This window comes from Suillus plorans (genome assembly GCF_016647745.1).
Source record: "Suillus plorans strain S12 chromosome Unknown HD556scaffold_46, whole genome shotgun sequence".
NCBI classification, from domain to species: domain Eukaryota; kingdom Fungi; phylum Basidiomycota; class Agaricomycetes; order Boletales; family Suillaceae; genus Suillus; species Suillus plorans.
This window is the reverse complement of record NW_024537430.1, coordinates 118956-142829: the sequence shown is the minus strand read 5'-3', so window position 1 is coordinate 142829 and position 23874 is coordinate 118956. Positions and strand designations below refer to the sequence as shown.

Genomic DNA, 23874 nt, shown 5'->3' with positions numbered 1-23874 from the left:
ATTCAGAACAAAGCAGAGTAAGATGTTCGCACCAGTATCTACCTTATGCATTCAAGGATTAAGGGAAAATACAAGGTAACGCACTCGGATCATAAGTGATGGATTTTATGATGGGAGAAAGAGGAAGAGAAACGTCCAAAGGAAATTACATCTGAGTCATGGTCGGAGTTTAAAATCGAAAGGTATATATAATAGCCTCGACCACGACCCTTCACGCAATTTTTCTCCCCGCCGAGATTTCCCACGAACTTAGAAGAACAAATTTTTGTTGTCTTTCTAATTGTCAAGAATGTCCTTCGCACTCCCCGCTCGTCAGGTTACCTTCGGCAGGTCTGCTGCGCCTTACCAGCAACCAAGTCAACCCTCTCAGCCTCAAGCTGCCCAACCTAATCATGGTCTAGCATTACCCGGCGCTGGTGCTTATAGTCTTCCTGCGCCATCGAATCTCGCGCTTCCGGGACCATCGCCACTGTCTCAATCACATACACCTCCTCCTTCACAGTCACAGCCTGCAAATGCAACAACGGTAATTAGCAATGGCACAACATCAGCGGCTGTGGCAGGTCCTTCGACACCACCGGTCAATGCTGTTCCCGCCACTCCGGCCCCTCTCACACTTGAGCAACAACACATCACAGCTGTGGAGGGCATCGTGCCCACGCTGCAGAACATTGTTGCAACAGTTAACCTCGATTGTCGTCTTGACCTCAAGACCATTGCACTGCACGCCCGGAATGCAGAGTATAACCCCAAGGTTGGTACTACTGTTTGACTACCTGTCGTTGCACGCCAATGCGCTTTGCACGATAGCGTTTTGCAGCTGTTATCATGCGAATTCGTGATCCCAAGACAACGGCTCTTATCTTCGCCTCGGGCAAGATGGTCGTCACGGGTGCGAAGAGCGAAGACGATTCGAGATTGGCGTCGCGCAAGTACGCACGTATCGTGCAAAAACTTGGCTTCGACGCCAAGTTCGCTGAGTTCAAGATTCAAAATATAGTCGGAAGTTGTGACGTAAAGTTTCCCATTCGCTTGGAGGGTCTTGCATATAGCCACGGACAGTTCAGCAGTTATGAGCCTGAGGTATGTAAGTGCAAGGCGATACCTTCATTTGCTCACGCGCTTTTAGTTGTTCCCTGGTCTCATTTATCGCATGCTCAAACCGAAGGTCGTGTTATTGATCTTCGTGTCGGGGAAGATAGTGTTGACTGGTGCAAAGGTGAAGACCTTTGCTATATCTTCTCTCGTCAGTGATTCTTGGATCATTCCAAGATGAGACCGACGTGTTGGTGGATCTGGTTCGAACCCTCCGCTGATACTTGTTGTTCTTCTCCTTTCCGCTAGGTCAGGGAAGAGATTTATACCGCGTTCAACACCATCTACACAGTGCTGTGCGAGTTCAGGAAACCCTGATGTTGTCTCCACTCGAGGCTTCATTATCTTCCTGCCTTCCATCACACTACGGCTCGCACTGCACCGCTTGTCGATAGGGCCGCCCTGATTCTCGACGACTCTTTTCGATGACGGTAGTGGGCGAGGCCTATTATAAAAATATTTTTACATGAGGGTCGAAAGGCCGGGGAGCAGACGTAGTGCACGGATATTCCTCCTCCTCCCTCTTCACTGATAATCATTTTCGCCGCCTTTCTCCTCAAATTTAATTGCAATTGGAACATCCACGTCAAGGCAACTCATGTCTTTTGAACGCTTTATTCGTTTTAGTAGAACATATGTTACGATATGCTCGTAGTCTGGGTTACAATGTATTACTGCCCACTTATACCATCGTTGAGCTTGAGCACCCCTTTCAGAAGTTCAACCGAGTTGATAACGCTTTTACTGATCCGGCCATAGATATACAAGCAAACTACAGTACAACTCATAAGTAAAGACACCAGCACTAGCCATGCAAGAAAAGTGTTCATAAGAGAAAGTACATTAGGAAATCCTACATGTCAAAAAGGACATTCAAAAGTCATATGGGTTCACCTTCGTTCTCTTCAAATCGCTTTCAAGGACGTTTCAATTTTCACCGCCAACAAGTGGTGCACGCTCTTCGTCCAAAAGGATTGAGCCACTGACAACCCTGTACCGCTTGTACGTGCCAAAGATACCCATGAAAACCCAGAACGCAGAGAGCAATGCAAACGCGAGTGCAGACCAGTGAATGAATCCCGAGCGGTGAACATTTTGATGAGCAAAGATCGCGAACAGGGACCACGTTATCGCGAAGCTGGCAGGAAGGTCACCCTCGGGGCTGGAGAAAGCATATGTGGCCGCAGTCGCCTCGAGGAAGAACCTGTACGACATTAGAATTCTGACGTATCACGAGAAGAACCTTATTGACGTACAGAGCAAGGAATGCGAAAACCTTAGTCCAAACACCGGCTGGTTCATAAATCGCGTTGACGCCGAATGCTTGGAACGCAGTGATGACAACAAGAACAGTAGTCCACCCATGGTAAAGGGAGAAAGGCAAGTGGACCAAAACTTCGTCACCGATGTTAGCAGGTGCGTGGAACTTCTTCACCGTGTAGTAGATGTGCTAATATGAAAGATGTGATGCGCTGAATACCATAAAGGGAGCGAAGAGACTTACGGAGATAGCACTGCTTACGAACAAAGCAAAGACGAATGCGAATATATAGTGTTGGGATGCCCATAAATGTACGTATATCGCATTCAGGATGCCGAGGAGAGGGAAGCGCCACGAAATGCCATCGATTATTACTTTCTTGCCAGAGGCGGTGAACTGGTAGATGATAGTACCCAGAAGAAGCAAGTGGATGAGAGACCTGAGAGTACCATAAGTATTGGTTGTTAGGGCGGCCAGTAAACAGCATACCAGATCAAAAAGGCCCATGGAGCAGGTGTTATGTATGTATCCCTGCCAGTGAAGTAGATATCATGAGGTGTCGCTACAGTGTAGACGTTGGAACCAAGGAAGAGGAAGTAAACGATGATGTTTGCAATCTAGTTGTTGAGACAGGTGAGTCCGACATGATCAGGCTAAAGCTTGAGAGACCACAAACCTTGAGCAAGATATCATCTGTCCAACTGCCTGACATGTTAATTCTCTGATACTCTTTGTGAATGTTGTGGTTTGCTTTACGAGGATGAAGGTAGGGAGCAAGAGGGGTTTTGCTTATATACGCACCGGTGCCAGGTACGTGACCCCGCGCAGTCTGACGACATGTCCTCGTCATGCAAGGTCACGCGCCACATTTGCCATCAACATGTGCCACATCAACGCCATCGCGGACCTTTTCTTGGTAGCGCTTGGCGCATTTTGTTTTCAGCCGGCGAACATAGTTGGAGCAGCTTGGTATGTCCCAGTGCTCGATGTTCCAGTCAGGCTTATAAAGTTCAAACCAACTTGCTTTCAGGTTATCTGAATACGTGTAGATTTATTTTGGCGCAACCGAAGGAATTTGCACTGCTTGCTACGCAGTTACGCCGCAATTATTGAATGATGGCCGCCCATAGTGAGCTAACTAACTTCCGCTCTAGCTGTATAACCCCTGCTGGTTGAGTTCCCAGCTAGACATACGTATACTGGACTGTGACTAGTAGACATACCCAAGAACATGGGGCACGTTCACTTCCCAGTGTGCAGCGACGCACAACTGTTTCAGGAACATGTCACGAGATAGAACCACAGCTGGTGATGACATCCCGCAAAGTTATCTTCTATGACAGATAAGTCATCGGTCTCGGCATTCAAATCGTTTGTGAATTGTCATTAGTACTGTTCTAAACTTGGATCACTTCGCAGGGACGAAAAAGAGTACCTCAAGATTCGTCATACTGTCAACTGGATCGGATTTGTCTCATGCAACCAGTGGCACACTGGTGAGGTCAGTCACAACGCATCGAATACATCTAATACAAGTTTACTGGGAGTATCTGATCGCATCCACAGGTCGAAGAAATCAGCTTACTTACACGGACAGCTCTTGTTCAAATCATGAAAAGATATTATCATGGCCCGCTGCCCGGGCCTCGATCATACACAAGCGAGTTGTCTTCAGCGTAGAGCCTGAGGGCAGTGCACGTCCTAAGGCAGGCGGGATGCTCTCGCCTGTAAACCAGTTGAGTATGAATACTGTCCCCAGGCAATGGCAGCGAAACCACAATGATGCGACACATCACGGAATCCATCGCGATGTGGATGGTGTGGTCACAGTTAGTGCTACACTATAAGTGACTTTTGCAGAACGTTCGAAATTCGTAAAACACGTCCTCCCCAGTCATCTATGTCCAGCTCTGAATACGCATCGCTACTCGAAAACGGTGGCCATACAGGTCATAGAAATATTTCTATCACTCGTCGGGTCGTCAACTTCATGAAAGGCGAGGGTGAACCATCATGAGCCCAATCGTTCAAGTTCTTTATCTTTGGGACGAGTCATGGCTCAATATCCTACTCGTATTCATACCTTTAAGCTTCATATCCCATAACATGGACTGGGACGTTGGGCTCGTATTTTTCTTTAACTTCATGGCCATCGTGCCCTTGGCTAAGGTGGCACTAATCTCATCATCAGACTCTTGGAAGACTGACGCCGTTTTTTAATTGTTGGGCGAGGCAACTGATCAGTTGGCCGTCAAATTGGGGAAAACTATGTCAGGTCTCCTAAGTCCTTGATGCATCCTTTGGGAACGCCGTTGAAATTATCGTCGGGGTTGCTGCTTTACTCAATGGTTTGTCAACCTATCTGAAGTTGTTTGTAACTCATGGTGATCCCAGGTCAATTACGAATTGTTCAGATGTCTGTGGGTGTCTTCATACAGCCACTATTTGCGATATAATGACCTTGAGCTAGATGCTGGGATCGATCTTGTCAAATATACTCCTTGTCCTTGGTTGTTCGTTTCTCGCCGGTAAGGGACCTCTGTTTTTTCAAAGGAGAGTATGGGCTCACTCGGTATAGGTGGATTATATCATTCAGAAGGATTTTTCAATGGTACTGGAGCTCAGGCATGCGTCCTCTATCTTTCTGTCCTTTATATCCTTAGTTAAATTACCGCAATATTTAGATCTGCCTCCGTAAGTTACCTGACTTGTTCGTCGCAATCATAACTAACCCAGTCTAGCTGATGACTGTCTCGTGCATTAGTGCGAATATTTCCTGGTAGCTGGTGAAAATCGGATGGAGATTGATATATGTAAGTTTGGGGTAGTCAGTAGAATGTTTTAGATCAATATCTATCGTTCTCACGATATATCGGAAGTTAGCACCAAGGGGCGTTTCGGAGCTCGTCTCCGAAATATCAATCTTATAAGTTTTAACTGAGAAAAATTGAAAAATGAGTCCAATGCTGGCTACATACGTCTCGCGAGCGACGCTCGTCCCAGTACTTTTCAAACCCCGTGTGACCGTCTTGCTTAGAGGAAGATGGTCCAGTACCGTCACGCAGTCGAAGGTGTGGGAATCTCCCGATGAGGCAGTCAAAGATGTGAAATCAGGAGATGTCCTTCTATGTGGCGGTGAGTATTATAACATTTATTCCTATACCGAACGTAATATACCGTCGACATTCAGGTTTTGGTTTGGCTGGTGTGCCAGGTGAGTCTTAATAGAGAGTAAATCTTAAGCGGTGTAACTAAGCTAGGATACAACAAGACACGCTTCTTGCTGCCTTAGCCAAGCGCAAGGACGTTGCAAAGCTAACAGGAGTTTCCAATAATGCTGGCGCAGGCGACTCTGGACTTGGTTTGTTTTCCACAGCTATCCATGATCCGTGAAAACTCATGAATATCCATAGGAAAGTTATTCAACACCAAGCAGATTGATAAGGTCGTCGCTTCATACCCTGGAGGGTGAGTGACTCATCTTGTGGGGGCCAGCGCGAGATACATCATCTATCTTTCCAGAAACAAGGCTTTCGAGGCTCTATATCTCAAGGGCGAGGTGTCTTTGGAGCTATGCCCTCAAGGCACACTCGTTGAACGTCTCCGTGCCCATGCCGCTGGTATCCCAGCCTTCTTCACCCCTACGGGAGCATCAACCGCAGTAGAAGATGGTTCGATCCCAACACGATACAACGAAGGAGGATTTGCCAACGGCGTCAAGATACCAGGTATTAAGAAAGAATCACGGGAATTCGGAGGTCGCAAGTATATCATGGAACCGGCTATTGCTGGTGATGTTGCTTTTATTCGTGCATGGAAAGTGGATGAGGTTGGCAATTGTGTTTTCCGGTGAGGTCATTTTCGGTTCGTTTACCTTAGCGCTAAATGTGCTGGCTTGTGTAGGTATACCCAGCAGAATTTTAGCACGGTCATGGCGAAGAACGCAAAACTCACGATAGTGGAGGTGAGTACGTCACAGTATTCTGTGAGGAAGTTGATGCATTCTTTGTAGGCAGACCAAATCGTGCCTACTGGTTCTCTTTCGCCAAACGCTATCCACGTCCCTGGCATCTATGTCGACCGGGTTGTTCAATCCACTGCACCAAAGCAAATAGAGCATATCAAGCTTGCGCCAAGCCCATCATCTTCTGGTGAACAGTCCACTCTGAGTGCTGAAAAAGAATTCGCACAGAAGATGCGCCATCGTACTGCAAAGCGCGCCGCCAAAGAGCTCAAGGATGGATTCTACGTAAACCTCGGTATTGGCATACCTACTCTCATTCCCGCGTACCTCGAACCTGGTGTGCGTGTTTGGCTGCAAAGCGAGAATGGCATTCTCGGCATGGGGCCATATCCTACGGCGGAGCAAGTGGATCCGTAAGCTGTCGCCAGGGAGTGTTTCCTCATACTAAGCATCTTTTTGTAGGGATCTCATCAATGCAGGCAAGGAGACTGTGACCTTGCTGCCAGGTGCCTCGGTTTTCGGTATGTTTCTCGCTCGATTCACCTGTAATTGCTAACGCTATAGGGCAGATTCAAGTGAATCATTCGCTATGATCCGCGGTGGTCACGTCGATCTCTCCATTCTCGGTGTGAGTATTTCTGTATACTTATCGACTTTCTGGCTCATCTCGCACTATTTCTGTTCATCTCATAGGCTATGCAAGTCTCACAAGCAGGCGACATCGCTAATTTCATGATTCCCGGAAAACTGGTCAAAGGTTCGTGATTTAGACATGTTTCGTCAGTCTTCTGCATCCTCACCGCCGATCACATTCTTAGGTATCGGAGGAGCTATGGACCTGGTGTCTAACCCAGACCAGACGAAGGTTATAGTTGTGATGGAGCACTGTGCAAAGGACGGCAGTCCTAAGATTTTGAAGGAATGCACTCTTCCGCTCACGGGTGCCCGTACTGTCAGCCAAATCATTACGGAGTTGGCCGTTTTCGACGTCGACAGGAAGAACGGTCACCTCGAGCTTATTGAGCTCCAGGAAGGCGTAACACTTGAAGAAGTCAGGGCGAAGACCGGCTGCGATTTCAAGGTACGGAGCAACCTGAGCAAGCTTTGATCGCTCTCAGGTTTCGAGGTTATTAATTTATTATCATCGAACAAACATTGTTACCATCGTTTCCTTACGAAAATTGGTTGTTGCAGCACGTGTATTGTTCTTGTACCACTTAAGGACTTGAATGGGGGGAATTCAATAATAATCTCCCAGCTTGAGCAAAAAAGGGGTGCGCTACAGATGACAGCCGCCTCAAACCTTAAATGCCTAATTCGGTTGTCCGACAAATATAACAAACTTTATGTCGCGTTGTATCATGACCTGTTGTACTAATCATCCTGAGGCTCATCCAGCCATGTTCGCTACTACGCTTGGATTTTGTACATGATTACACTCAGCACTCATCGATCATGTCGAGTCATATTCGAAGTGACGTTCAGATCATCGTGTGGACTCACTGACTTCTGATGGTACGAATATCAACGTTTGTGTCAGTGGGATGTCCATACCTTTTGCTCGTTCTCACTTTGAACATGCTTGGAGTGTAGCCTCCTCGCCAAGCTTCGGTGTGATCCTACTTGGCTAAGGATCACATGTTTTAGTGTACCATCAAAGACGACCAAGAGAAAAAAAAATCGACAATAACGGGATTAATCGGACAAGCACAGTCGGGGAGTGGCGGCTTGCCCGCCGCTACGATAAGGTTCGAGGCGGAAACTGACCACCTGGGTCCTGACGGCTGACTGTGATTTTCGGAACGGAATTGGCATTCACCCGGTCAACTACAACCAAATTCCTCTGATTCACTGTCCTGGGACCTGAAATCTGGCACCTATGGGTCTTGCTCCCTTCCTTCCTACGCATAGTACGCGCATTTTTCGACGATGCCAGGATCTGACATCCTTCCGGTTGTATATAAGACATTATGCGACGCAGTCTGAGTCTGGTGCACTCCAGCGGAAGAAAGTATGGGCATCTGCAGATGCTGCTGTGCAAGATGTGAAGTCTGGGGACATTGTCCTGAGTGGAGGTATGTCTGTATCATTGCAGTTAGATTGGAGTTGACGCGATTTCATTCAATGTCAGGGTTCGGCTTGTGTGGTACTCCTGGTAAGTTCATTGCTCACTAGTTCTAAAGAAGGATGTCTTATAATCGCCCTACAGAGACTTTGATCACTGCTCTTTCACGACGAACGGGCGTGCACGGTTTAACTGCTGTATCCAACAATGCTGGTTCAAGTGATTTGGGTCTAGGTAAGTAGTTCAGTTTTCCGTGCCAAATAGTGGAATCTCACCAATTATAATGGACTAGTCAAGCTCATGAAAAGCGGGCAACTTGACAAGCTCATAATCTCATACCTTGGCGGGTATGTGCTACTTCTGCATGTAAGTTCATGTGCTCATTGCTCGCTCAGAAACAAATACCTTGAGCGGATGTACCTCGATGGAAAGATGTCCCTCGAACTGGTCCCGCAAGGTACCCTCGTTGAACGGATGCGTGCACACGGCGCAGGCATTCCCGCCTTCTTCACACCCACAGGTGCTTCCACGACCGTTGAAACTGGCGGAATTCCCATCAGATTTAAAGCGGGTGGCTTCAAAGAAGGTATCTTGATACCGGGAAACAAAAAGGAATACAGAGACTTCAATGGAAAGCGGTATATCATGGAGCCTGCGATCGCCGGCGACGTCGCATTCATCCACGCCTGGAAGGCAGACGAGGCAGGCAATCTCATGTTCCGACATGTCGCAAACAATTACAATAACGCCATGGCAAGGAATGCGCAGTTAGTTATCGCAGAGGTAAGAATAGTGCGGTAATTATTTAGCACAAAGCTTATCACGCTTCTAGGCAGAGGAGATTGTCCCTATTGGCTCATTGCCGCCAAATGCTGTCCACGTCCCAGGAATATTTGTTGACCGTGTTGTGCAGGCCACTGAGCCAAAAGGGTTTGATATAATTGCCACTGCTCCGCCACCCGGAACTACAGGTGGCCCCTCACCTGAGGAACTCCTGGAAAAGAGCACACGGCGCAGAATAGCAAAGCGCGCAGCACAAGAACTCAGAGATGGCTTTTACGTAAACCTTGGTGTCGGCATTCCCACCCTCGTTACGGAGTATCTCCGACCGGGCATCAAGATCTGGCTGCAAAGTGAGAACGGCATTCTGGGAATGGGTCCGTTCCCCACTGAAGACCAAGTCGATCTGTGGGTATCGCTGGCTATGTGTTCCAATGATGTTGGTGCTGATAGTAAGCTAATAGTGACATAACCAATGCTGGAAAGGAGACGGTCACTTTGCTGCCGGGCGCTTCGGTCTTTGGTGAGTGACGTCAGGACACGAATGGGAGGCGCATGTTGATGTGCTGTACATAGATTCGACTGATTCGTTCGGTATGATCCGTGGTGGCCACATGGACGTCGCCATCCTTGGTGTATGTTTCATCTTGGTTGGTTGTAGGAATTTTTTGTGATCAAACATTTTTCCAGGCTATGCAAGTATCCCAGGCCGGCGACATTGCAAACTTCATGATTCCAGGCAAGCTTGTGAAGGGCATGTGATTCAGCATCACATCCGTACCTAGACTCATGTGACACCTGCAGGGATTGGCGGAGCCATGGACCTGGTATCAAATCCTGACAGGACGAAGGTCATTGTGGCCATGGAACACTGTGCAAAGAATGGAGGTCCAAAGATCATGGAGGAATGCTCGTTGCCACTGACTGGTGCACGGGCGGTCAGCCAGATTATTACCGAACTTGCTGTGTTTGATGTTGACCGGTCTGGTGGCACCTTGACGCTCGTTGAAGTGGCCAAGGGTGTGACGGTGGAGGAGGTACAAGCGAAGACAGCCTGCGACTTCAAGGTCTCTGACAACCTTGGGCAGATGTAAGTGTAAGTTCAATATTGATGGTATGTATATAAATACATGGATCAGTAGGCTTGCTTGATTTCCACCCTTGATATCTGATGATATCAATCACACGTTAATTCCGTCCTTCACGGGCATTCCAAGCCTTTGATACACGTACGGTTGTATTTTACATATATTTGGGATGATTGCTGTATTAAAATAAGAGGCCGTCCGTCGCTTCGTATTGCACAGTAAAAGATATATTTTACACAGAAAGTCTGAGGTGGCATATTACTTACACATGTGACAGAAATAGACGCGAAAATCGATTTCCCAAATGTGAGGGTTAGCAACTGTCTTACAACAAACATCACTTGGGTCAACTTGCGGACTGTAACGGTGTGTCTTGGTGGCGACGACGAACAATGAATTGGTTCGCTTCACTGTTCTCGACTGACCGTAAACAATCTGTACGACGAGGACAAGCCATGTCGACAACACAAGAGGCCTTCTCACTCCCAACTTCGTCATCGGGTCATGGGCGACATCCAGACGCTTTCAACCCAGCGGCTCTTCAGACACCAGGACCAGTCAGTCCAACATATACATATCCACCGCAATCCCCAATCTCTTCATACAGTTATGTACCGACTTCGTTCGTCCACTCTTACTTTGTTTTCAATTCAATCAACTGACTTCCGCTAATCTTCAGCTTTCGCTCACGACCAACTTCACTCCTTCCTCTTCATCACACACCCTTTGTAGATTCAATGACACAACCGCCGCCTTATCCTCCATTAGAACATACCTGGAATCGCCTAAAACTATGGCTGGCTCGTGAATACCCAGAACTAGGCGATACTCTCAACTACGGAATTCTTCCACAGGACCTCGCACAAATTGAGATGCAATTTGGTTTTGCGCTACCGCAGGCAGTAAGGGAGTCGTATCTTGTCGTGGACGGACAAGAAGCAGAATCGTCAGCGGGCTGTTCAGATGGTCTCTTTTTCGGCCTTTCGTTACTCCCCCTCGAAGCTGTCCTCGAGGAATGGCGGTTTTGGCGCGAAGTCGATGATGACCCTCAGACAGGAAGCAATTCACGTCTGCGCGATATCATGCGGTCCATACCTGATGGCTATGTGCGGAAAGAATACTCGCAGCGTGGTTGGATCCCACTCGTCGTAGATAAGGCAGGCAACTATATCGGCATTGACCTCAACCCTGATAAGGGTGGCGCCGTGGGTCAGGTAATCGTCTTCGGACGCGAATTTGACACGAAAATAGTGCTTTGGCATGGCGATGGACCTGGTGGGTGGGCGCGGTGGCTCGCAAATTTTGTCGATGAATTAGAAAGCGGCGAGGGCTTTGAGCTGGGACAGGGAGGAGAGAGCGAAGGCAGTGAGGATGGCCTAGGGTATGAGGCATACTTCTTTGATGGAAGCGGGCGGGGGCAAGGCGACGGTGGTGGGGAGGCCGGATCGGGAGGACTGCGGCTCACCGGAGAGTATAGAGGGTTGAATCCAATGGAGGCATGGGCTGACCGGAGCGTTAAGAAATGGTATGAATCAGGTTTGATCCACGGATCTTCGTCATTGGATGAGAAGAAGGGCAAGGTATCCATCATTGCTCTTATCGGTGAAATCTACGGTTAACGTATTGATTATAGGCACGGGAGAGACATGGTCTAGGTGTTTTGAACCTCGCTGACTCCGATGCAATTGTTCCTATACCCGTCTTTACGGACTTGAAGCTCACAGAAGAGCCTACCGATGTTATACCACAGTCACCGCCACTCTTTCCCGCTATCTCCATCACAAAACCCCCAGCTCCGTTACCCGTAGACTTACCGACTGTCAACGATGTCGTCTCTCTCCCATCGCCGCCAGATTCACAGCGCTCGTCAAACGAGGATCTTGAAGCGGGTCGTGGGCTCGGCATGCAGGCAATACCAACAGACGTGGTAATCGTTAGAGTTCCTCCTAGACAATCTCCTGCGAAAGTAGAGACTCTTGTCAAACAGGTCATCTCTATGGCAGACAACGTGCATATAGAGACGCCACCCCCTTTGGTGGAAAACGTCACCGACCTCCTTGCTGACTCTGCTCCTGCTATGGATGCAGTTCCACTGCAACCCTCGACCCCCACTAATGCAGTGGTAGAACTAGAGGTTTCTGTATCATCAGAGTCCGTTGTTACTTCGCGGCCGTCGCAAGAGGATGCTCAAGAACCCAGCACGACTATTCGGTTAGTCGGCGGTGGAGGCTCCTCTGGCGTTGTAGATGCCAACCCCGCAGACGATGCTATTTCCGACCCAGCAGCAAATGCTATATCTGCGACTTCTTCAGGACCGGATGGCTCTCCTTCGAAGAAGGGAAAAATCCACGAGAAGAGCAAGTCGAGCCTGTCGTCGCTAAAGAAGATTGTTAATATTGGCGAGGGCAAGCGGAAAAAGGACCCGAGCAGTAACATCACAGAGACGATATGACCGCCACACGACTTACATACCACGGATTCGCATTTTTGACTTGTTTGACGGACATAGTTTGCTTAATGCTTATGTTCACGACAGCTGCGCGAGTGTGTTGTTTGAGTTCTATTACTACCCTTTGTTACTACTACTCTGACTTTACTCCTTATACTCCACTCGTTGCGTTACATTGCAATTTTTTGTCTGATATACCCATACGTAACTACAAATCATTATCAGCGTTGCTCTGTGATTTCAGCTAATGTAATTTTCCTGGAGACTCATACATAGGCCGGTCGTTGTCAGTGTGATCTTGTACTACTAGGCACTTGTGGGCGACATCACGTGACAACTTACCGACGTGTTGAGATGGAGGATCTGCCTTTTTTGTCTTTATATTTCGAACGCGTTGGTTTGGGGTTTTGAATTCTTCTTGGTTCTGCGCTGTCGTCGCAGAAATGCACTCGCTTTTCTATGTCTTATTCCATCCGCTAAACACGCTCAACTTATGGCTCGAAGACGATCCGAATGCCAGCATCGTCGATGTATTATACCTCTTCACCACGTTTTCAGCATTTGGTATATGGCTGGTGTTTGACAGATACCAGAAAGCGGTCAACAGCGCAGTATCTTTCCACCATCCTGCTCCAGAGGTGCGTGTTTTTCATATTTTTCCTACGGAAGATAAAACTCATTCCTCTTGTTGACAGGCGGCAGACCCCAGCTGGGACTCTCGCGTGATACCCAATGCCAACCTACGCTCGCATCTCCAGATGCCCGACCTCCTTCCTCTCCAATTTGGAGGAGGTGGACGCGAATATATTACGTGTTTTGACCCCGCTAACAACCTGCACCTCACTTCCGCTCTCGCGGATGATGCACGGTCAATCGAGGCCAAGATCAAACGCGCGAAAAATGCACAGATTAAGTGGTGCGAGACGTCATTTGGCGAGCGGAGACGCGTCATGCGCAGCTTACTGAAGTGGCTCGTGGAGAACCAGGAGTTATGTGCGCGGATCGCGTGCCGCGACTCAGGAAAGACAAGTAAGTTGTTTCGGTTTCATTTTCTGCCGTTATTGAGATAATTCCTTGCAGTGATTGACGCGGCTTTGGGCGAGATATTGTCGACGTGCTCAAAGCTAGAGTGGTTGATCAACCATGGAGAACGCGCTCTACGAACGGAAACGAGATATTCGAATTTGATGATGAGTTACAAGAAGTCACAGGTCATTTACGAGCCGAAAGGTGTGGTAGCTGCTATCGTATCATGGAACTACCGTTGGTGTTGCTTTAGTGACGTAATTGATAAAGCGGCTGATCTGATCGTAGCTCTTCATAATGCTTGGTCACCGATTGTCGCATCTATTTTTGCCGGAAACGCTATCGTACTCAAGGCATCTGAACATGTTATTTGGTCTACGGAATGGTTTGTTGGCGCTATTCACAAGTGCCTAGAGGTTCTCGGATACGACGCTGATATCGTGCAGGTATGGGCAGTGTTGATTTTCGTACCACAATACTAACCAAATTTCAGACTGTTTGCTGTTGGCCTGACCAGGCTGAAGCATTGACCAAGTCACCTCTTATTAAGCACATTACCTTTATTGGCTCAGAGGAAATCGGAAGAAAGGTGAACAGAACGCTGGACTGGCTATTTGTGTTGTTTTTAAATCATCCGCAGGTCGCCATGGCTGCCACTGAACACCTGACGCCCGTTACTCTCGAGCTTGGTGGAAAGGACCCTGCTATCATTCTACCAGACACGGACCTCCAGAAATGGTCCAGTATCTGGATGCGTGGTATATTGTGAGTTTTATGCATGTTTACTCGACACGTTCCCAACTGATTGATGTGCCAGCCAAAATTCAGGTCAGAACTGCATCGGTATTGAGCGTCTCATTGTGCACTCCAAACAATACAATGAATTATTCGACATCTTGACGGAGCGCGTCGCCAAGTTGCGCTTTGGGTCTGTGTTGGCGCCTACTCGCGAGGGCTACATCAACACCGTAGATTGTGGCTCTATGATCAGCAATGATAGGTTTAGTGTACTTGAGGAGCTAGTATTCCAGGCGCAGGAAGATGGCGCAAGAGTCGATATTGGCGGGAAGGAGCTTTTGCATACGTCGTGCGAGGGGAAATCATTCTTCCAGGCAACAGTGGTAGGTGATGCCAAACCCAGCTCGAGAATTTCACAGGTGGAATGTAGGTGTCGTTATGTTATATGTTTCGAGTTGCTGACATTGATGTCGTACCATGAAGTGTTTGCCCCAATTGCGCTGCTCATTCGTTATGATGATATTGATGAAGCAATCACTATCGCGAATGGAACGCGGTACGGACTTGGCGCCAGCGTCTTTGGACCTCATCAGGACCTGTGTATTGAAGTCGCAAAGGAGCTTCATTGTGGTATGGTATCTGTCAATGACTTTGGGGTGTACTATGTGAGCCGGTTTTGCCTCAATGTTGATTTACTGCAATGCTGATATGCTACTTTTAGCTCAAGTAAGCAGTATGTTAATATCCAGAATGCGGTAACTAATTTTCCCCACAGCCAAGATCTGCCATTTGGAGGCACCAAATCTAGTGGATACGGACGGTTCGGTGGCAGTGAAGGACTTCGTGCACTGACGAACCCTAAAGCAATTGTCACCGACCGCTGGCCATCGTTTGTGCAAACCACTATACCCAAAGTGCTGGACTATCCCATACGCTCACTCGTGCGGAGCTGGTATGTCCCTTTCCTGTGGTTTACGTTATCTTTGTTTTGATCGGTGTTGTGAACAGGGACTTCATCCATGGTTTGACTATGCTGTTATATGCTGATGGATATCGTGCGCGGTTCAATGGGCTGTTGCAACTTACGAAAGCTCGCCGATGATCTATGGATTGTATTTTTGGCGGGGTAGCAGTCTACGTGATTTATGGGCCTGACTCCGTAAGAGAATCCCACCAGCAGCTTGCATTGCTGTCTAGTGAGATTCCATGATTGAGTTCAGCTCCTGATTAGTACTGATTCTGATGGTTGGTATTGTAGAGGAATATAATATGGGTGACTCGCACCTGGTGGGATTCGTCGGGCCGACGCTTCCATAATACCTCGGAGATTTTAAGCGTGTGTGGCAAGCGGATCTCGTTCTGAAACGTTATGGTTCTTCACTCACAATGTAGTTTGAACCGTATTGTGTAGTGGTACTCGTAAGAGTATTGTATGAACTTTTTCAACCACCTTGGATTGGTGAGAAGTCTAGCCGCAGGAGTATGTACGTTTACGTGTATATACGTGATGGGAGTTTGATGGGAATTGTCAACTTTTCATTTATAAAATACATCCGAGGCAAGTACTAGTGCGTGACCCTTACCGTCAGTACCAACGGTAGTGTCGCTGTTCCTACAAACTCTCCAGACTCTAGTGTATAACATCTTACTTTCACTCATCCTCAGGTTTACCGTACTTCTGGAAACGAACAGGTAACGAAACCTATCCCGAAACCGGTGTCAAGGTGCCTGTCAGGCCCGGGTACAACTGACGGTGCTCGGTTCCAAATTTCCTTCATAACCGCCTTCGATGGCTCGCCAACAAGAGTATTTCTTTTCATTTGGACCTTCATTTATGCAAAGAATGCGAACTCTTGCAGACCTTGCGCTAAGGCGATTCGGAATGTGCGTACTCTCTGTAATCATTTTGGCTTCGAATTTGACGCCGAGGAATCAAGACATTGCGCAACACATCAAATTCGTCTCATCCTGATCTCGGCAATTGTCATCACATCCTTGTCGTACCCTGCACTTGCCATGTACTGGTCCACCCCATCTTACTCCCGCTTTGATTCCACATCAAATGCACTCGATTCGTTCCTCGCTGCTCATGCGGCATATGACGGCTACACACATAGCGATGTACATCAACTTTGGGATGGAAACGCCAACCTCCAAGTACGAGACGACTTCCTCACACGAGCACGTTGTGGAAGTGACCGTACACTTCGTGTTGAACGCATTCTCATCGATACAGCTGACGGAGCAGGGGCACTTTCCCTACAGACTTTGCTTTACACCCTTCAACTAGAAAAGCGGATTCTCCGAGGACTTCTGGATCATGGAGTCTCTTGCAACAACCTGAACTTGCGTCACTGTTTTGTTATCAGTCCTCTTTCCTTTTGGGAGCACGACGAGGAACGTTTGCGTGGTGATAGGAACATCTCCCTAACAGCCACTCGTTCAAAAGGTGTCACCGTTGCAGGTATGCATGTTACACCGCCGATGGTCCTTGCAGGGCGCGACTCGACACAACGTAATCCTGCGACCCATGACTCTGCAATGTTCCTGGCACTTACCTATGTATTCCCTGAGACGGATTGTTTGAGGAGTGCCGGCCATCATTCTTGGCTACAAATTATCAAGAACTCGACACAGGAGAACCCAGAAAGTGCGCAAATATTTGCAGTGACTGCGGAACCGAAGCTAATCGCATTGGAGGTATGTACATTACTATTCGTGGCTTGTGTGTGAATCCTAAATGTTTGCAGTACAATCATAGCCTATCCATGACTACGGGAACTTCATCCATTTCAACATTCTTATACCTCGCGTATGGTGCATTTTTTGCATATGTTTCGTGGTCAATGAAGCGCATGAACGGTGTGCACAACCGTATCGGTCTCACTTTCACGGCACTCGTTGAGATTGCGGCAAGTACAATCACCAGTCTGAGTGTATGCGCATTGCTACGGTTTAAAGTGACCATGGTTCCCTGGTAACGCTCTATATCCTGTCTTTTCATACAACCACTTACCATAAACAGGAGTCTTCTTCCTATCGTTATCATCTTCATTGGTGCAGAAAATATGTTTAATCTCGTGGATGCGGTGACCCGCACATCTATCACACTCCCTGTCAAAGAGCGCATCGCTGAGGGACTAAGCCGTGCTGGAACTTCTAATACACTCAAAGTTGTGTCCTATAACTCTATTCTGGGCGTTATCGCCTTTTCCTCTGCTGGCGCAATCAGGCAATTTTGCACCTTTGCGGTGGTAGTCCTCGTTGCACATTGGTTCCTTGCGCATACATTCTTCTTGGCAGTACTCAGTATTGATATACAAAGGCTGGAGGTGAGTCCACTTGAGCTTGTATATATGTGGGTTAGTGCTGAAGTAGATGAGTTCAGCTTAATCAATTGCTGAGACAAGACCCGAGCTTAGCGCCAACTGCGTCTGCTTCGACTCGTGACGCCTCGCTGGAGAAAAATGCATCTAACTGGCAGCGGGCCACGCTCAATGCGAAGGAATCACTCAAAGGCCGTGCATTGACCAATATAAGTCTGTTACTAGTATGTATGAGTTTGAGCTCAGTATGTCTATGTGTTCATGGCCTTTCTAGCTCCTTGCAATCACCGCAACACTGTATGTTATGACAAGACCTGCTACTCGTGAAAGCGAGGCAGGATTCATCATTCCTTCCACCGTTCAGCAACGCATACAAGCAGCTCACCGTCGCCCAGATTCGCAAGATCCCGCCTGGCGTATTTGGAAGACGCTCAATCCCGATGAAGAGCCATTAGTTCATCTCCGTCTTGAGGTCCCGACCATTATCGCGTTCCAGCCTGATACAGGGGCAGACCATGGTTATGGATACGCCCCTGTGCCTGCACATTCCATCAACCTCATTTTCTGGTTCTTCAAGTTCGTCATGTTGCCGATTAGCGTAACGATCGCCACGCTTTATGGACTGCTACTATACTTGCTGAAAGATGCCGAACTTCTTGAGGCACAGCGGAATCGTGCTGAGGCCGATGCACCATCCCCCAAGGGTGAAAAGCCACTCAATGGAGAAGCCTCTTTCAAGACACTACCGCGTGCTTTTGCAACCGATGTCGAGCTGCTTGCATCAAGCAAGGATTGCGAAGTGATAGCTGCAGTTGGATTACAGAATGAGCTTACCATATGGCACTTCAACGACCCGAACCCTGTACTCATTGATACAAGCGATGTTTTGCTGAGTACAAGCAGTACATCGTTTTCGCAGGAGCGAATATGTACAATCGCCTTAGATGACGCAGGAGAGTATTGTGCTATAGGGACAACACATGGCATGATTGGGATATGGTTCATGGCGGGGAGGAGTGCAAGACCATATGCGACCCTTGCGCCGCCCTCGATCTCGGCAGGGGTTAGGGAAATGCATTTCGCGCCACCGCTCCAATCGGTGTTGAAGCAGAAGAACGGGCCCCAATCTCGCCCATGTACACCTCCTCCAGGTCCTCCTCAACCAGAGCCCCTCATTGTCGTGTATGAGAATGGAGTCATTACCCAATGGGTCATGGAGGACCACGCGTCGGCGTCATTCATCTCTCCAATGTCGTCTGAGCCTGTCTTGCAGAGCCGTCTTCTACGTGTTCGCTCAGATGACCGGATACTGGCGGGATTTGTGTTGGCAGATGGAACTCTGGAGCTACTCGGCGTATGCGAAGCTCGGAGTGCTGTGCCAATCCGCTGTGCGCTGCAATCAGGCAACTCGACGGACCGCGTCAGCAAGGTGGATGCGTGTAAAGTCAAGTTAGATGGCAGGGATCATATAATTATTGGCATCGTTTCAGAAGCTGGTGTTATTTCCCTGTGGGATGCCGGATCCTCTGAATGCATCTTCATCCTGGAGGAGAATCACGGCGCTATCGACCAACTGCGGATATCGAACTCTCGTGTCGTGAATTGCCAGTTCTGTGGCGAACCGCCCATGGACAGCTTTATGGTTTCTGTCTCAATTGGACATCACGTGATTTTCTATAAAGTTTACATCACATCGCAGGGAAGGAGATGTACGTGCCCTCGAAACAATCCACAACAATCGGCCATCTTGGAGCTGGCTACGGGCCGGCGCTCACGGAGTAGCAGTATAGCCTCAACTATAGGACCATCCTCGGTGACATCCACACGGAGGTTATCCTCTGCTAGTACTGCCTCCGCGCCAGACGCTTCAGCATTTCCTGTTTCTGGCCACGGGATTCTTTCCCGAAGAGCCTCGGAAAAGGGACTCCGTCGCCTCTCGGAGAGCTACGTGATACCCTATCTACCAGATGAGGATGACGAAGGTCATTCCATCCCCACCGACCCACCAATAGTGTCACGTCCGTCAACATGGTCTAACGTCGCCGTTCTAAGAGCCGGCGAGGCGGCATGCGATCGGGGGGGCTGGGACATTTCAGGCGAAAAAATAATAGGCGTTCGCCGCATATCCCGGGCTCACACAAAAAGCTCATTCCAGCTTTTACCTTCATTGACATCGCGTGGACTAACATCCACGGTTCTGGACCGGTGGGAGGTCTGGTTGTTCGATACTGGTGTCTCAAAGACACGAACTGCTGCCATGTCAAGCCTAACCGACGAACTCCCTCTTTCTCTCCGTCGGTCCTTCCTTTCTTCGATGTATCTCAGCCAGCCACCCTCACCGACTGCGGTGCCAGAAGAGTGGCCCCGCATTCCATTCACGAGAGTGTCGCCCTTCCTTGCTATCCGCGGAGCTGCGATGGCGGGCTTTGGGAATACTGTTGGGCTCTTCCTTGTTTCATGATTGCGTATGGATATCTTTACCTGGTGCATTTGTAGAGGATGTTCGCTATCGAAGTGTAATCTGTCTTATTTACCGTAGCTCTTGTTGTGATAGGATCCAGCTGGGTCTTGTATAATATTGTACTTGTTTGAATAATCATGAACGTCTGACGGGCAACTGCTCACTATGTTGAGTATTTTTTGGCACAAGCTTGTGGACTGCGCAACCGGAGTCACTACTATCTTGATATGGCCCAGAGTGCTATGGACTAAGTCTACTTGCAAATTACGAAATCACACAACTTTTCCAACAATGTTACCTGTCACTCCCCCAACAAGCTATCTTGCCCTCCTCGATTGTCCCACTTCTCCCTCCAATGCTTCCATCTCTTATCAGATAAGAGTGGGCAGTGAGATCTCAGAAGATACACTGAAATCGTGTGCTGATCTCTTCAGCTCCCACTATGGTATTTGGGGTGATCAAGCAAGTACAATTTCCAAGTATACCATAGCTGGTCAGTAATCAGGATGTGGATCCTCGGCCATTGCTAAGTCCTTTAAACAGGGAAAAATGTCAGGATGACCAGTGCAAAACTACGAGCTCAATGTTTATCTCACCCAGAGAATACTGTTCTGGTAACCTGCTACCTCCAGGTTGAGCATGAGCATCCCCAACTCTATGGTCATGCATTTGCTACTGTGTGGGATTATGGCAAAAACAAAGGTAGCTTAGGTCCCACAATTTCTTGCAAAATCTCACTTTCTGATTCCGTTCAAGTTGGCTGGGTGACTCAGCTTGTTGTCCATAAAGCAGTCCGTCAGCGTTACATTGCAACTCAGCTCTTGCAAGCCCTCAAGTTTCATGCCTTATTCTCTGATGTCGACATTGTTGGTCTGGCCTCATCTCACCCTGCTTCTTGCAATGCTTTGGCGAAATATGCTGGTAAGTTAATGTTATCACCCTCATCATATCCGGATATCACAACTAATAACATGAAGCTGCAAATATCAACAATGTCAATTTGGACTTCATTCACGAACATGCCAAGGGGATTTTGGAATCATCTCCCATCAGCTATCTGAAGGCCGCTCAACTGAGGGGCACACTCTTCCAAGACAACTGTGACAACAAAGCCATCTCATCTGTGTTCACTGAGTTTTACATTGACCACACTGAGCCTTTAGCAGTGTTGCAACAGTACAAGAAGAGAGGTCGATGGTGCTTGGGTGAGCTCCTTGATGGACATGAATTTCTTGCTATCTTTCCTATTGCAGTTGGCCTAGAGAGTTACTACTAGTTTACCCTGTGTAATCTGATTGGAGAATTGAATCCTGCCGTGTATGTAGTAGTTTTTGCACTTTGGCCTACTAGTGTTCTGTGAATGGCTGTAATTCAATTTTGTTTTTTTAATTATCAAGCCAAGGGCTACTCTCGTTCATTGCAAATGTTAATGATGTGCCAGATTGTTATAGTTTCTCATATAGATAAGTTGCTGAACGAAGCCTATGATAGATCTAGGTATCATTGAGTGGTTGCTGTCAGTTGTGAGTTATGTTCTGGTGGTGCTGAACGAAGTCAATGTGGGTGTCATCAAGTCATTGTTCTCAGTTGCGAGGGACTCAGTTACTGTCTGTGGGGCACTGTGCCCCATGCCATTGATATACAAACCTTGTTTGGTCGAAACTTACTTCAGACAGGTGGCAGAAATATTATAAGTGCGTGAAATAACAATAATGAGTGCAACTACTGGTATGTTTAATTGCGCTACTTGATCATCTCCAATATTCTCAAATAATCTGCTCGTAAGCTTTGGAATGTCTCCTCCAGTTTCTCCAGTCGCTCCTCCTTCTCTAATTGGGCCAAGATTTCCTGTCGACGAGAGGACATTAATGAAAGGCGAGATGAAGTCGGCGGCGAGACCTACGAAGTTGAAACGATATAACCGTTCCTTGACCTGCAGTCGATATGCTCTTGCAGCCTGAATGTCGGTGGGGTTGAAATGCCTCAAGATAAGCATTTCCATAAGTCGTTGCCATTGACGCTGGAAAAACTCAGAACCACGATCAGAATAGACTAAATTCAGGACTTACCCCCGCCACCTTGAGTTGTGTCCGAAACATCTCAGACCAAGCTTTATCTATCGGGGGACCCATCTTCCCGGTGCGTTTCACCGTACCAGATGGTGCACCCACCGGGTTTGCTCGAACGCGAGTTTTCCGTTTTCGTACCTTTCCTCCACCGTGCGAAACCGCCTCGTTGCCAAAGCCTTCTTTCATAAAATTCTCGTTAGCGAGGAGCATCCTCAAGTCATTTCGATCTCGTAGGTCCTCGAATGCCTCAGCAGGATCTTCCACTGTCAACTCAGATATGAGGGGGTTAAGGAGGACGTAGTTATAGATGGTTTTATACAGCTCCGCTTCAAAGACTTGAGCATTAATAGAGGCGTAGGATAATAGTATCAGTACTTACATCCATGGCCTCGGTGTTGGTACGGTGGTATAATTACAAATTGACTGTGCAAACCATACATTGATTATGTAGATCCAGTTCACAAAGGAAGTACGCACCTAAGACGAAGACGGTGTTTCTCGGGAAAGCAGTAGAATTTGTACACTGATGAATACCCAATGAAATGGTATGTCTTCGTGCCATTTTGCCGCTTGCGTTTTTCGTACCTGTTTTCACGCGGTTAAATAGTCTGGTAGATACAAATGAGGAACTGACGACACAAAAAAGTGCCACGCGTCGTCGTCTTCATTGATGTAGGAGCCTGCTTCAATGTATAGCAGAATGAACAGCTGCATTCGCCTGTGATATTCTCTGAATCCTGGATCGTTCCATGTCGCCTGTACGCGCCTCAGTAAAATTTCATGGCAGAAAGTGCTCATGACACTCACATGGCACACCTCGTACTCGACCACTTCCCGAGTGGATCCTGACGTGTTTGGTACGGGTCGAGTATAAGTATGTACGACGCTGCCTATAGGCTGAAATAAAACTGCATCTTCTTCGACACGTGTAAGAAATGCTGTTTCGTCTGTATCATAGTCTGTCAGGTACAAAGTCAGTTACGGCGTAGAAGGTATAAGAAGTGAAACGTACCAGGAGGTATGAACTCTTTTAATATGCCTTCCACATTGTCCACAGTTGTAGATGCATCTAGCTTTTGAGCGTAGCGCACAGAGAGGTATTGTGCCAGTGAACCGGAGGCAAATCGAAGCTGCAGGCCACCGGTTGAATGTTCAGCGCCGATGTCGACTCACGAATGAGGTATAACGCACGTCAATTACCAAGTCTTGGTATCCATAAATCTTCTCTTCCTCCCCGTAGATCTGGACAGCATGTTAGCGTATCACGGGGGCGTGTATAACATAAAGTAAAAACATACAGGGTAAGTAAATGTCGGATGAAATTCTTCGGAAGTTTCCTCGCTTCCGGGCACCTGTTTATCCTCCTCTGCTCGGACTGCACGAAGCGTGTTAGCTATGCTTGAGCTCGTGTATAGTGACCCACCTAGTGAAAGAGTAAGAGCCTCATTTGCATCTGCTGTCCAGTCTACCGTTGCCATATTTTCTACTACAGATCGAAACTTGTAAGTTCTAACTTACATAATAATCGTTGGCAAATGTAACCCGTGACGCG

General features: G+C 47.8%; 10 protein-coding genes across 10 annotated transcripts; 8 read left to right on the top strand and 2 right to left on the bottom strand.

Annotated features, from left to right (window-relative positions):
- The first annotated feature begins 214 nt into the window (after positions 1–214).
- On the top strand, positions 215–1806 carry HD556DRAFT_1387921 (TBP-domain-containing protein). Its single transcript, XM_041303472.1, has 4 exons — positions 215–754; positions 811–1083; positions 1130–1219; positions 1345–1806. Exons 1-4 carry the CDS (start codon positions 290–292, stop codon positions 1411–1413), a joined length of 897 nt encoding a protein of 298 aa, XP_041157842.1. The 5' UTR covers positions 215–289; the 3' UTR covers positions 1414–1806.
- On the bottom strand, positions 1807–3408 carry HD556DRAFT_1387917 (uncharacterized protein). The gene is made up of 5 exons (XM_041303471.1): positions 3033–3408; positions 2846–2973; positions 2600–2795; positions 2352–2545; positions 1807–2299 (listed from the first exon to the last, which is right to left on the bottom strand). Exons 1-5 carry the CDS (start codon positions 3204–3206, stop codon positions 2023–2025), a joined length of 969 nt encoding a protein of 322 aa, XP_041157841.1. The 5' UTR covers positions 3207–3408; the 3' UTR covers positions 1807–2022.
- Positions 3409–4348: 940 nt separating this feature from the next.
- Positions 4349–5320, top strand: HD556DRAFT_1387912 (uncharacterized protein). Its single transcript, XM_041303470.1, has 5 exons — positions 4349–4776; positions 4827–4884; positions 4935–4981; positions 5041–5050; positions 5098–5320. Exons 1-5 carry the CDS (start codon positions 4738–4740, stop codon positions 5118–5120), a joined length of 177 nt encoding a protein of 58 aa, XP_041157840.1. The 5' UTR covers positions 4349–4737; the 3' UTR covers positions 5121–5320.
- Positions 5168–7585, top strand: HD556DRAFT_669537 (3-oxoacid CoA-transferase). The gene is made up of 11 exons (XM_041311261.1): positions 5168–5491; positions 5547–5570; positions 5628–5717; positions 5770–5824; positions 5879–6205; positions 6260–6320; positions 6369–6733; positions 6783–6841; positions 6890–6948; positions 7014–7077; positions 7139–7585. Exons 1-11 carry the CDS (start codon positions 5311–5313, stop codon positions 7426–7428), a joined length of 1575 nt encoding a protein of 524 aa, XP_041157839.1. The 5' UTR covers positions 5168–5310; the 3' UTR covers positions 7429–7585.
- Positions 7586–8452: 867 nt separating this feature from the next.
- Positions 8453–10542, top strand: HD556DRAFT_1387896 (uncharacterized protein). The gene is made up of 8 exons (XM_041303469.1): positions 8453–8595; positions 8661–8739; positions 8791–9168; positions 9218–9573; positions 9630–9688; positions 9742–9800; positions 9856–9919; positions 9970–10542. The coding sequence occupies exons 2-8, from the start codon at positions 8686–8688 to the stop codon at positions 10257–10259; spliced, it is 1260 nt and encodes a 419-aa protein (XP_041157838.1). The 5' UTR covers positions 8453–8595; positions 8661–8685; the 3' UTR covers positions 10260–10542.
- A 103-nt stretch (positions 10543–10645) lies between these two features.
- On the top strand, positions 10646–12705 carry HD556DRAFT_1241486 (uncharacterized protein; the record flags this gene model as incomplete). The annotated part of the gene is made up of 3 exons (XM_041298207.1): positions 10646–10875; positions 10933–11833; positions 11887–12705. 3 exons carry the CDS (start codon positions 10646–10648, stop codon positions 12703–12705), a joined length of 1950 nt encoding a protein of 649 aa, XP_041157837.1.
- Positions 12706–12989: 284 nt separating this feature from the next.
- On the top strand, positions 12990–15706 carry HD556DRAFT_669407 (Aldehyde/histidinol dehydrogenase). The gene is made up of 10 exons (XM_041311260.1): positions 12990–13340; positions 13398–13731; positions 13783–14174; positions 14222–14317; positions 14369–14493; positions 14546–14892; positions 14950–15131; positions 15188–15192; positions 15242–15418; positions 15475–15706. Exons 1-10 carry the CDS (start codon positions 13146–13148, stop codon positions 15566–15568), a joined length of 1947 nt encoding a protein of 648 aa, XP_041157836.1. The 5' UTR covers positions 12990–13145; the 3' UTR covers positions 15569–15706.
- A 302-nt stretch (positions 15707–16008) lies between these two features.
- Positions 16009–20417, top strand: HD556DRAFT_1273448 (sterol-sensing domain of SREBP cleavage-activation-domain-containing protein). The gene is made up of 6 exons (XM_041299204.1): positions 16009–16350; positions 16404–17166; positions 17217–17443; positions 17492–17798; positions 17855–18016; positions 18067–20417. Exons 1-6 carry the CDS (start codon positions 16256–16258, stop codon positions 20251–20253), a joined length of 3741 nt encoding a protein of 1246 aa, XP_041157835.1. The 5' UTR covers positions 16009–16255; the 3' UTR covers positions 20254–20417.
- A 106-nt stretch (positions 20418–20523) lies between these two features.
- Positions 20524–21642, top strand: HD556DRAFT_1295089 (uncharacterized protein). The gene is made up of 4 exons (XM_041299424.1): positions 20524–20746; positions 20797–20955; positions 21010–21174; positions 21231–21642. The coding sequence occupies exons 1-4, from the start codon at positions 20545–20547 to the stop codon at positions 21527–21529; spliced, it is 825 nt and encodes a 274-aa protein (XP_041157834.1). The 5' UTR covers positions 20524–20544; the 3' UTR covers positions 21530–21642.
- Positions 21643–21924: 282 nt separating this feature from the next.
- On the bottom strand, positions 21925–23823 carry HD556DRAFT_1387886 (acyl-CoA N-acyltransferase). Its single transcript, XM_041303468.1, has 11 exons — positions 23746–23823; positions 23621–23697; positions 23514–23564; positions 23335–23452; positions 23130–23281; positions 22957–23078; positions 22800–22907; positions 22702–22745; positions 22323–22648; positions 22157–22273; positions 21925–22101 (listed from the first exon to the last, which is right to left on the bottom strand). The coding sequence occupies exons 1-11, from the start codon at positions 23798–23800 to the stop codon at positions 21997–21999; spliced, it is 1275 nt and encodes a 424-aa protein (XP_041157833.1). The 5' UTR covers positions 23801–23823; the 3' UTR covers positions 21925–21996.
- Between the last annotated feature and the right edge of the window lie 51 nt (positions 23824–23874).